The sequence below is a fragment of the Pteropus alecto genome, unplaced genomic scaffold (assembly GCF_000325575.1).
Source record: "Pteropus alecto unplaced genomic scaffold, ASM32557v1 scaffold146, whole genome shotgun sequence".
Taxonomy (NCBI): domain Eukaryota; kingdom Metazoa; phylum Chordata; class Mammalia; order Chiroptera; family Pteropodidae; genus Pteropus; species Pteropus alecto.
This window is the reverse complement of record NW_006442107.1, coordinates 30,843,444-30,856,611: the sequence shown is the minus strand read 5'-3', so window position 1 is coordinate 30,856,611 and position 13,168 is coordinate 30,843,444. Positions and strand designations below refer to the sequence as shown.

At 39.4% G+C, this 13,168-nt stretch overlaps 1 protein-coding gene across 2 annotated transcripts in view; it reads left to right on the top strand.

Moving 5' to 3' along the window:
• The window catches only part of LAMA1 (laminin subunit alpha 1), a 145,463-nt gene that overhangs the window by 63,870 nt on the left and 68,425 nt on the right, over window positions 1-13,168 (top strand). For both annotated transcript variants that reach the window (XM_015595706.2, XM_025038551.1), the window contains exons 13-18: window positions 1,092-1,193; window positions 2,181-2,392; window positions 3,145-3,256; window positions 5,282-5,392; window positions 11,113-11,240; window positions 12,639-12,725. In XM_015595706.2, coding sequence (XP_015451192.1) covers window positions 1,092-1,193; window positions 2,181-2,392; window positions 3,145-3,256; window positions 5,282-5,392; window positions 11,113-11,240; window positions 12,639-12,725 — 752 coding nt within the window. The remainder of the gene's footprint in view (window positions 1-1,091; window positions 1,194-2,180; window positions 2,393-3,144; window positions 3,257-5,281; window positions 5,393-11,112; window positions 11,241-12,638; window positions 12,726-13,168) is intronic.

Sequence of the window (13,168 nt, the reverse complement as noted above, 5' to 3'; positions counted from 1 at the left end):
CTTGTCTTAGCCTGGTGTGTAGAAGACACTCGGAAAGGTCGTGCACGGGAGCTATCGTACTGCCTCCCAGTTCCATTATCATGGTGACCATCACTCATACTAAGTTCACATTTAAGAACAGCCAGAGTCCCTTCCATTTTAAGAAAATGCTAAATGGTGATTCTACAAAGTGGAAAGTTGGTTTATATGGTTTAACCTTTTCCTTCAGTGACTTAGTTCCATTCCCCCCAATTATGCCACTTCTCTCCATATTTGATTAATCTGAAAATAAATTAAGTGGAATCTCTCTCAAAAACTATAGCTCCCTGCTCACCTTTACCATGTGTTTGGTTTTAAGGTAATGGCGTGTTTCATAGTAGTATAGAAATTGGAAAGGTTCTAGTTTATTTGATGATTATATTTTAATTTTATAGCTTGTTTTACATATGTTTAAGTAGTGTTTGTTTTGAAAATGATTCTTTTTTCCCACCAAATTAGAATCCTAGAAGATGTTTGCTATTTATAATATGATCTTATCACCAAAAGGTCAATAGGTTTTCATTTTTTGTGGTAGCTTTTTTTTTTTTTTTTTGTCTTGAGATCACCTCTTCAATTTTATGAATCAAAGATTGGATTCTGAACATCACATTGTTGTAACATACCTGGCAGAAATGAAATCTCTATTTTACATGGAAGGATATCTGATCAGGAAGAAAAACCTTTAATTCTTTCTTTAGCTGATCAAGCATGTTCCTTATTATTCTCCTACAAGCAGGGCAATGAAATCAAAATGTTGAGATTAATTGCTGTGGATCAAATTCTCCCCCTGCTAAAGTATTTAAGTGAAATAAATGTCTCTTGTATGATTAGCAAATTTATAGTAATTTGCCTCGAAGCCCCTAAGAAGGAGTGCATTTTGATAACATCGATTAAACAAAATACTCATATAATATGCTTTCTTTTCACTACCTTTAATGTGAACTTCCTTAAGTATTGTAGCCACTCGGCTTGCAGCCTAGTTGTTTCCAAATGGCTCCTAGTGACCACTTTCTCTCATTGAGGGGTTGTGATCATTTCCCCCCTTGGTGTTCACTCTCACTTAAACATTCCAGCTCACTGCATTTGGTGGGTTCCTGAAGTACACTGTGTCTTACGATATCCCAGTGGAAACGGTGAACAGTGACCTCATGTCTCATGCCGACGTTATCATTAAGGTAATTGCTTTTACGTTGCATTGCTGTGGTTCTCAAGCACTTAGGGGGATGACACCTCTATGACTCAGTAAATCCAGAGTAGCAAAGAGCTTAATGGCCAGGTGGCCGTTTGCCTCCTCTGGATGCTGAGAGACTGAGCATGAGAATTCTGTCTTTGGGCCCATTTCTGGAATTGCCTCAGGGTGGCCCTTGTTGCTCTTCACTTGATCCCTACAGAAACCTGTCTTGTCACGCTTTAAAGTGTAATGAGTTTTTACTTTGGCCCTTTAAGTCCCTCTTCCCCTCATGCCACATTGCCTCCCCACATGAACAGTTAGGCACAGTGCTTGGCAATGTGGGGACAGGAGATGCATCACCATTTTTGTCCTCAATCTCTCTACCTGTCCCTTTATCCTCACCCCAACTCTTCCCTGTCACAAAAAGACCCAGCTCAGCCTCACCCAAAAAGGTTCCCAGAGTGGTAGAAAACCACTTCCGGTTCTTGTCCACCATGTCTGCACTCCTCTCCTGATGCTTTTAATGACTGGTACCTCCATCTCTAACCTGCAGCAATTGGAAACTGAGGTAAACAAATTTTGTTCACAGCAATTTTTAATTTTTAACATAAAATTTGTTAACAGCAGTTTTTTTAAAATCTGGAGGTATATCTATTTGTGTTTTCTACTTTTGTTCTTCAATTAAAGATTAAGGGTGTCAGATTGGTGGCTTTGAAGAAAATGGTGGTCAAATACATGATTTTGTTTCTTTTCTGAGATCCCAGCAAACGATGCAGGTTTTAGATGTATTATTCAAATCCCTCTGAGAGGAGTACAATGAAATATCTCTGATAGTTCTGAACCAAGAGTTACAGACACCACTACACTTACACGCTCACCACAAGAACCTAGACACAAAGGAAAAGCCATGTTGCTGAGCATAAAATTTGCTTTCATTTTTTGATCATGAAATTGAATTATAAATACATTTCCTCTTGTTTTTAAATGTTAGGGAAATGGACTCACTTTGAGCACCCAGGCTGAAGGCCAGTCATTACAACCCCACGAAGAGTACAATAATGTGGTTAGATTTGTGCCTGAGAACTTCCGAGATTTTAGTAACAAAAGGGAGATAGATCGTGATCAACTGCTGATTGTCCTTGCCAATGTGACGCATCTCTTGATCAGAGCCAACTACAATTCTGCAAAAATGGCTCTTTACAGGTGTGTACTGAAAAGGAGAGAAAACTTACGGTGAGAGTACTTCACTCTTGTCTTTATTTTTCTTATGTATTTCCAGCTTAATATATTTTACTTGATTATTTTAAGGATACGGGTAGTGGGGCTTGGCCGTCTTAAAATTACTTTTTATTACTATAATTTTATTGACGATGTAAGAATTGTTATTCATGACAAATGTATTTAGTAAGAGATAGACAACATCAGGATCAGAAACGTTCAGGGTGCTTTTCTGAGAAATGCCTGAGTAGTTAACAATTGTCTGGACCATGCTGCATCTGGTTTTCACCCTCCTGATGTTAATGGTCTTAGATTTCACATAGTCTATTTAAACTAATGTGTCTATCCTTGGTCATTTTATTACTTCAAGAAGATCAACTTCTGGCAATGCCAGGCTAAGCATAAAGATTGGATGCAGCTAAAGCAAATACAGGATAATCTCTCTGTATTTGAGATAAGATCACTGAATGGATTAATTTTTCTGAAGCCCTTCAGCTCAGAATGGGCAACATCAGATCTTTTCGAGAGCTATCTATAGACAGTAGCATGTCTTTGCACCAAATGTTAAAGGCATTTTCAGGAAATAATCACAGCATATTGCTGTGAAAATCTTTAGTTACTTAACAGAATTCGCATCACCATTTTGCTTGAATTAAAGTCTTTTTTAATTCCGTTTTCATTGGTGTTATGTGTCGTTTGCAAGTATGCGTCATATAACAACCACTGTTTGTTTGTAGGTTGGATTCTGTCTCTCTGGACACAGCCAGCCCTAACGTTATAGACCTGGCACTGGCCACTGAGGTGGAGCACTGCGAATGTCCCCAAGGCTATGCAGGGATCTCCTGTGAGGTAACATCTACCCTCCTGTCCTGTCTTCTTTTTCTCTTTCCTAAGTGGGGAAAAACACACACATTGAGGGTGATGCAATGATTCACAATGAATTTTAACTTTAGAAACCCAGTGTTTCTAAACTTCAGGCTTTGGGGGACTATAAAAATATTGAAAGCCATGTTGTTTAAAGAAATCTGATTCCTTTGCCAGAGCACTATTCTGAGCGCTTTCCCTGTTACCTCATTTAATCCTGACAACAACCATATCAGGTAGGTACTTCATATATTTTCTGTTCTGCAGATTAGGAAACTGAGGCACAGAGAGATTAAGTACCTTGGCCAAGGTCACGCAGCTAGGAAGTGGTCAAATCAGAATTTGAACTTCATCTGTGTATTAACCCCCACACCATCTCACCTCTCATTGTTCATGATTGACTATGATTGTAAACATTTGTCATTGGCTATAATTACTTGGCAATCATTTTTACAAAGCAAGAATATTTAACCTATAATTTGCTTCTATGAATCTTTATCAATTATAAACTTTTCAGTTAATAAAATTGGCCTAATGCTTCATGGTGTAGATATTTAAATATTTCGATTCAAATATTTTGTGGGTTTTTTTTTTTTTTTTTAGTGAACTTTTTTTTAGATCTAAAACATTTATTTTTAGGCCCAGCAAATCTTTGTAGGTCCTAATCCTGTAGCGCATAATGCTTAATGGGTAAAGGACCCTAAGGCCACCTTGTAGTATGTGAGTGTGGGAATAGGTGACCTTAGAGTGGGCAGGCAGGTAGTCATGGAAGTAGAAGCCCAGGCCAGCTACACCTGGAGAGGGCAGCAATAAGCAGCTGCTGCTGGAGAACAAATCACTGGGCTTTGGAGGGAAATGTGCTGATGTGCATGGGATGATGACTCAAGTAAGTACAAGATGTTTAATACATGTTTTCAAGTGTCTTTGTTAAGCAGAAGAACTCATTATTTAATCAAACTCTTATTCAGAAGCCAACTTAAACAATCAGGAGGCTATTGGTAAGGAATGGAATTTTTGTAGCCACCACACAGACCTCTAGGCAGCTGCCTGCTCAACACACATCTGTAGACAAGCCAGCTGTTCCCAAGGGGAGCATGGCTGCACGGTGTGTTAGGGGACTTTCTCCAAAGTCAGTGTGAATAAATGCATTTATGTATTATCCGTGTAATGAAAATATCCTTTAAGAATAAAAACAAATCTGTACCCCTCCTCCCATACCCCCATGGGAGTGTGCTGGCCTCTAAATTAATCATCCCCCAGTCTACACTATAAATATGTCTTGTGTCTGCTGCAGTCCTGGGCAGCCTGTGGATGTGGGTGCTGGAGGTGTGCATGCCAGCCTTTGAATCATTCCACTGCCGCAGTGGGCACATTATCTAACTGCCCCGTGTCCCAGATTCCTCATCTATAAAATAGAAGTACTATTTATCAGCATTGTCACAAGGATGAAGTGAATTTCTGTGTCTAGAGTAGTTCCCTGCTCCTCATAGCAGGGAGCGGCCTCCTTGAATGCCCACATTGCCTATCCAAACCCCAAAAAGGACATCTATAAAGTTTGCTCAGTTAAATTGATGCAGTTTGACACAGACCTGCATTTGAACACTTTGGCTGCAACATTTAATGAATTTTAAGCAAAAGAAAAAAAGTCCTCTTAATTGAAACTCTGGTTGAATGGCTGAGTATTAGATGATTTCTGAGAATATCACAGTGGAATACAGCTAAGGTGTATGCTGACATATTAAGCTTTTGTGTCCATGTTTCTTCCTTTAAAAAGAAATATAGAACTGGATTATGGTGAGTTTACTAATAAGTCATTGACTTGTACTCTTAAAATGAGTGCAATTTTATGGCACATAAATTGATACCTTGATAAAGATGTTTGGGGAAAAAAGAAATGTTTATTCATGGAAAACCTAACAATTTACGCTTCTAACATATTGGGAAGAAGATGATTTGTGTCGTGTACAGAATTGCCTTCAGCAGCACGGGTCGTCCTTTCTTCTTTTGCAGTCCTGCCTCTCTGGCTATTACCGTGTGGACGGCATACTCTTTGGAGGAATTTGTCAACCCTGTGAATGCCATGGCCATACAGCTGAGTGCGATATTCATGGTGTCTGCTTTGTGAGTCTTACTGAAGTCTTGAGTGCCCCGACTCCCCAACCATCCTAAAGCCATCTGCTTGTGCAGAAGTGATTTAAAAAAAAATGATTCCTCCACAAGACAATATCCCTGCCTTTGTAGACCCCAAAGAAAGTTTGCAGATTTAGGTTTATGTCATAAAATGTTTCCTGCTTTTTCCCCCTTGTTTTGAAAAAACAAAAAAGTTACTTTGGTGATAGTGGAAAAGGGATATATATACTTCATTGTAGGTTTTTTATTAGAACAATAAAAAGTAGTTATTTACTTTGCAAGATTATAAAGCCATATAAAGGTAGAAAACATTGTCCACTGATTAAATAAAAAGGGTTGGCTCTTTTAAATGCAAGCACAAGAGTCTTTTAACATTGTTTCACAGCATACATAAGAGGGGTAATAAAACTAATAAACACATTCATTTGTACAATATATAATGTTTTATAGTTGTTAGCTCAGATCAACTCTTTAAATAAGTATTTCTTTCACACAATATGAGCTGAGACAGGGCTTAACAAATATGTAATTAATCTAGAGAATGAACTTTGGGACAGATACAGGGCAAGACTTGTTTTTTAACTTCAATCAGGAATTCTTTTTGGCTCTTATGCCTGGAAGCCAGGCCACGCTCCTGAGTCTTAATGGATTCACTCCTCACAGATGGAGTGAATGCACATGTTAATCAGCTGCACCCTATTCTTTGTACGGGGATATGTTCACGTTCTTTCCAAAAGAGATTGATTGATTCTCAGGACTAGGGAAAATTAATTATCAGATCCATGGAGAAGATCTTGGCATGGTGCCGTGGAATGCATATTCTCTCTAGAGCCTAATTTTTCTTTATTCTGTAAGTAAAGCTCTCATATTGTGCTTTTTTCTTTGTCCCTTAAGTAAAATGTGTATAGGAACTGCATGAAATGATGGTTTGTATGCAGACTCAGTTCCTCTAGGATCGGTTTCCTCAGAAGCACAGTTTTCCATGGCTTGATGAGGTTGTTGCTTTTAAAAAATATCTCTCCCTTTGCAGTTGGAGTTTGCAAGGCCAGCCTTCTGGAGGCCTGTGCCAACATTTGGGGGTGGTCAGCAGGTCATGGTTGTACTACCTATAGCTCTAGTTACAGGTAGGCAGTAGTCAATATACATTTACAAAAACATATACTCATATTAAAGTGGAAATGCTAAATAGCCACTGCCCTTAAAGCTTAATTACAATAAATGATAATAGTTTTTATAGCTTTAAATTTTTGTGGAAATCATTTTAGATTTACAAAGGGTTACAAAAATGGAGAGTTCGTGTGTAACCTTCACTCTACTCCTCCTGACATTCACATCTTAGTAATCATAGTAATCATCAAAACTAAGAAATTAACATAACCATAGTAATCATCAAAACTAAGAAATTAACTTTGGCACAGTCTGATCAACTGAACTACAGACTTCACTGAGATTTCATCACGTTTCCCATTCATGTCCCTTTTCCTTTCAAACTCAGGATCTCATATTGCATTCAGTGGCCTTACCGCCTTCTGTCTGTGACAGTTTCTAGGCTTTCCTTGTCTTTCATGACTGTGGCACTTTTGAAGAGTGCTTGACATTCTATGGCATGTCCTTCAGCTGGGGCTGGTCTGTTTTGTCATGATTAGGTTGGGGTTACGTGTTTCGGGCAGGTGGGTATGGAGGGGATGTACCCTGTCGGTACCTCCGGTCAGGAATATGGTGTCTCTGTCTTCTTCCTGGGGGTGTTAGACTGGGTCACTGGATATGGTGGTGTCTGCCAGGCATTTCCACTGTAAAGTTATTTTTTTTTCTGTTTAAAATAATTAATGTTGAAGGAGCAAGAAAAATAAAAATTTAGATTAGGATTTAAGGAATATACAAACAGGTAGTTTCATTTATCTGTATAACTTTGCTTTTTTCTATTTTTTTTTTAAACCTTTAATCTTTCCTTTTGTATAGCTATTTATAGCCCTCAGCCTTATGCATAGTTACTTAGCTTCTAAAATTTAACTCCTTATTTACAGTTTATTAGAGAGAAAGTTTCAGTTGTTCTTAGTGTCTTTTTTTTTTTTTTTAAGACTTTAATTTGTAAAGAGCAGTTTTAGGTAGGCAACAAAATAGGGAGGAAGGTACAGATATTTTCCATATAGCACCTATCCCCACACAGGTACATTCTCCCCCATTATCAACATCTCCCACCAGAGTATGCATTTTTACGATTCATGAACCCACGCTGACACATCGTAATCACCCAAAGTCCTTATTGCCTCTTCTTTTCTCTGAGCTTTCTCTGCTCTTATCCCAAGGAGATGCCAGTCCTTTGCCTTGCAAAGACCAGGGTGTAAAAAGCAGTTGTGCATGTCTCAGGTCCTCATGGTTCCTTTCCAAACAAGAGAAGGTATCTTTCCTCTGCAAGGAGATGAGACTTCCCATCCTTCACATGCCAGATCTACCAACAGGGATGGTCACTTAGAGGGACAGTGACGCATACCTGAGAAAACACTGGAAACAACCCTTGGAAGGTTCTTCAATGGAACTGCATAATAGTTTTCCCAAAGAGAAAGAAGACTCCAGCTGGCTCTTTGAGTAAAGAGAACATATCATAGACATTTTGCAATTGTACACATTCGAATATATTTTAATGAAGCTAGTTATTTTGTCTGATACTTTCAGTGCAACCATGTAGCTGTTTGCCAAGGCCAGTTGCGTTTTTAATTGATTTGGATTGATTATCAAAACCAAGATCATATGGGGGATGGGGAGAAAAAAATGAGTCTAAGATGTGCTACCAAAATGTTATCAGGACCAGCAGCATGGATGTCACCTGGGAGCCTTTTTAGAAATGCAGAGTCTCAGGCTCCTCAGACTTTCTGAGTCAGAATCAATATTTAACCCCGGTGATTGGTATATACATTCAAATTTAGAAGCTCTGGTCTGGGATAACCTAAATAAAACTTGTAAAACCCTGGTACAAAAGGATACAATATAAGTATTTATAGTCCCAAATTAAGTTTAATATATGGGAAAACTTGTATCAACCTCAGGAATTATAGAGAAATATGTAGCTTAGAAATTGGACATATTATTTAAATTGTTGGATGAAAAAAATGGCATATAAATGTATGTAAAATGAATGGCTCTAAGAGGAAGGCTATAAAGGGAAATGTGAGACAAGGTGGAGACCAGGGGAGAGGAAATGAGGAGAGGACCCACAGGTGGGACTGGGGTGGGGTGGGTAGAGGTCATAGGAGACATTGGGTGGCATCAGCACAGGGGTGGGGACAATGAGGGGTTGTGGGGACTGAGTCACAGAGAAAATAGAACCTGGGAAAGAATGTGCAGAATAGGCATAGCATTCCCTTGAGCTGTGAAACTGCCCAGGTACTCAGTGCTGCCCTGCTCTGCCAGTGTGCTCATCTTTTGTCTCCTGCACACCTCCTACACACCTAACTCCAGCTGAGTTTACTTTCTAAAGAGATGTTTTAAAGGAGGAAAACAAGTCTTTCATATCTATTTATGTATCTAAATAATATATTTAAATCTTGATATAAATCTAAGATTTCATGTGGACTGTGTTCCTGCCCCCTGAAGAACTGTTTTTAGCATTTCTTCGGTGCGAGTCTAATGACTGACAGATTCTCTCATCTTTCATTTATCTAAAAAAGACTTTTTCTTTGCCTTCAATGTTAAAATGTATTTTTGCAGATTTTTTTCAGCACCTGAAAGTTGTTTTGTTTGTTTATAGCTTGCAATGTTTCAAGTGAAAAGTCATTGGTAATTCTCTGCCTGGTTTTTAGATTTTTCTCCTGGTATGGTTCACCTATTTTTTTTTCTCTTCATATCTTTATTGGAAAATAATTTTAAATTTATACAAAGGTAGTAGGAATAAGAATGGCACTTAGTGCACCCTCCATTTACCTAGATTCACCTATTGTTAACATATTGCCCATTAGCTTTATTATTATTTTTTATCTGTTTAATCATAATATTTTTTCTAAACTACTTAAGAATAAGTTGCATACATTATGTCCATATATCTCTAAATACTTTACTGTGCATGTCCTAAGAATAAAGATATTCTCTTATGTACCCATAGTATAGTTATCAACTGTAGTAAATTTAACATCAATACTCTACTTTTTCTAATCTACCATCTATTTCCAGTTTTGTCAATTGACTCAATTATATCCTTTATAGCATTTTTTCCCCCTTCTTTACAGGCCCCCATCTAAGATTGGGTATTGCATTTTATTGTCACGTCTCTTTAGTCTCCTTTATTTTAAAATGTTTCCACAACGGGCGGGAATATTTTATTAGCGAGCCCTTCTCCAACCACGGCACGTGGAGACCCACAGTATCCACAGACCCACAGTATGCACAGCCCCTCACTGGTGGTAATTCTGATTACCCAGGCCAGGTGTTGGTCAATTTCTTCACTATATATTTACTATTCTTTCTATTCTTTTATTTTGTAATAAAGAGTCTGAGGGAAACACTTTAAAACCATATAAGTATCCTGTTCCTCATCAAAATTCTCCCTTAGATTTTGTAGTCACTGATGATTCTTGCCCAACTAATACTATGATGTTTGCAAAAGGATGGTTATCCAACTCCAGCCCTTTCCCCATGCTTATCTGTTGGCACACAGCATTTTGCTGTAAGCAGAAAGCCTCCCTTCTCCCCCTGTATATATTTATTTACTCTACCTGTTTTCTGGACTCATGGCTTCCAAATTTCCCCAGATTTTGCCAGTGGGAACATATCTAGTAGTTTTTGATTGCATGATGAATATTGCTTGATGAATAACGTTGTACTGTTGAGTTTCTAGATTTTGTCACTTTCTTTTAAAGAACATGGAAGTTTATTTGGGCAGACAGTTAAGTTATTGCAGGTCAGCTTGATGGTTTCAAGGTTTGTTTTAAAACTGTCGGGGCAGGTTTCATATAACCTTTATGCTAAGGCATTTTAGCACTACCAGTTGCAAATCTTCCTTCTGGGTTCTCTCCTGAGTGTGCTGGGCATTTACCAGAGTCTCCTCACAGTGGCTGGTTAGAATTCTGATGTCTCTGAGCTCTCCATGAGTTCTGAATTTTTTAGCTTACAGCTCATCTGTTTTTTGTTTGTCTGGCCTCCAGGAGTTGTACTCTACACACAAGTAGCTTAGTATTCAGTAGCTATTTAAAGGGCTCTCCCATGTAGATTTCTGGAGCTCTTGCTCTATGAAGCTTCACTCCTGTGCCCAAATTCTAGCAGGTTCTGCCTCCTCGTACTCTGATCTTTGACTTTTCGCCTCAGCAAGACCCCTAGCTCTGCTTGGCAAGTGTCTCCAGGCAGAAGGACATGTGGTTGTAGGACTCACTCCACCTCTTAGGGATCTCAGACCTGCACCCTCTATTGTCCAGCGTCTGAAAGCAGTCGTTCATTTGATAGATTTTGCTCCAGTTTTCTGGTTTCCTACGCAAGGGCAAGAATAGTACCAGTAATTCTAACATGGTCAGAAGTGAAAGTTCTTATGCTTCCCACTTATACAAATTAAAAATTTTATTAGTTATCTGGAAACAGGCAACCCCTTCTCATGTAACAGAATTTAGTGGCTTGTTTTAGCAATTTGTCTTTTTTTTTTTTCATTTGGACTTCAAGTTGTTTGTAGATGAATTTGAGGATCCTTTACAGAAAGCTGAGCCGAATCTTCTTTTTGTGCATGTGTCTAGGCGTGCGAACACAACACCACCGGGGACCACTGTGAACAGTGTCTGCCTGGCTTCTATGGGCTGCCTTCCCAAGGGACTCCTGGGGATTGCCAGCCTTGTGCCTGCCCCCTGTCTTCAGCTTCCAACAAGTAAGCCTGGCACCTTTCCCAGCAGATCCTGGCCAGCATGGCCGGGATTTCCATCCGATGTGCACTGATATCTTCAGAGCAAGACTTTGTATGTAATAAGAGTAATTTTGCCCAGTGGTAATTAATCATGATTAAAGATGGAGGGGTAGATTCTCTTACAAAAAAAAGTTTAGTATATTAAGTTATGCAAGGAAAGTTGTGTGATGGTGAGGACATTTGCATACTTCTTTTCCTTTTGGTCTAATGTCGATCATCAGTTATTTCTTAAGTATATATTGTGTGCCTGCCACTGGGTTAGGGCATATAGGGAATACAGAGGTGAATAAAACATGTTCCTGGCCTTAAGAATTTTTTGATCTAATGACCAAAATATGAGGCTCATTGAGAATGAGCTGAATTCATTTCATCGATTCAACAAATATTTATCGAGTGTCTAGTATACACTGGTATCATATTAGGTACTCTGAGTATCAAACTGTTCATCCTTGATGGCTAGCCCCTGGAATCCACCATGTGGTCATGACCACAGTGGAAATACGTCCACTGCATGGCGGGAATCTGTCAGGAATGACCCTCTGGGTAAGCTGTTGATCGGAGACTTGAAGGATGAGAAGGAATTTGAAGGTAGCAGAGAAGGGCATTCTAGGCAGAAGGAACTGAGTGTGCCAACCCATAGCAGCATAAAAGAGCAGATCCTATTTGAGGAATTCAAATAAAGCGTGAATGGGGTGGAAGGACACAGTCACATGCGAGGCCTTGTACGTCAGGTTGGGGCATGGTGTTCTGCAGGCCAGAGGTTTGAAAGCCTCTTTCTCTCTCACTGGTTTACCCTTTAGAACTCTCCCTCTAGCCACACCAGAAGAATTTGCCCAATGGTAATTTTTATTTGAAATTCCAGTTTATAAAACAGAGACAATCAGGACTACTCTGATGAAATCGTGGGGGACTCTCAATGCCCCCACACCTCCCTTCACAGGTCTTCCTGAGACCCAGGGATAGAGTTTAAAGAGATCCGATCAACAGTGGGGGTCCTTTGGGAAATGTTGATTACTGACATGAATAAGAGATTCTCACTCTTGCCCAGTATGGGCCAGGGTCTGAGGCAGGCTGCACAGTGCTAGAGAACTGAGAGGAAAGGAGCTTGGCTAGGCCAGGAACGTCAGAGCAGGCCTCCTGGAGGAGGTGACAGCTGAGTCGAGCACTGGGAATATGCCCAGGCAGAGAAGGGAGAAGCACACTCCAGCTGAGGCAGGCCGTGTGGCCTTGGGTTCTTGGCCAAGGAGTGAGGACCCAGTGAAAGTATGTAAGGACAGGAGTGGTGGAAATTAAGCATTTAAAATATTTAGAAATTCTGCACCGTCCATGGGCATACTACATTCATTTCTAATGTTTTGACAGTTTCAGCCCCACCTGCCACCTAGATGATGGCGATGAAGTGGTCTGTGACCAGTGTACCCTGGGATACTCAGGAACTTGGTGTGAGAGGTACTCTGCATTGCTCAATTGGTTTCCAAAAGATGCATGAGAAATTATTTTAACATAAATTCTGTGGGTTTATTTTTAAATGTGTAGTTAAGTGTGGTTTTAGAGTTTGGGCATGTAATTATTATTTCAAATAACCTTAGATAAAAGCCAAATATATCAATTTAAAAAATAATGTTGAAACTTCCTGGGAATTTTTCAAGAATGGCATTCGGTCTCCTTGAGCTAAATCTGAGTTCTCATCAATAACAATAAGAATCAGCAAGGAGTCAGTATTTACTGGTCACACATTTAAATATCCCATTACTCTGCACAATTCCATTGTGGAGGAGTGGATTGATTAATGGTTGTCTTCTGGCGCCTGAAAGCCAATGTCGTCTGTTCCCACACGGAAGTCTCTGTGCTCAGTCTAGCTCCAATCTGTAGGAGAGGGTGACATTCCTGAA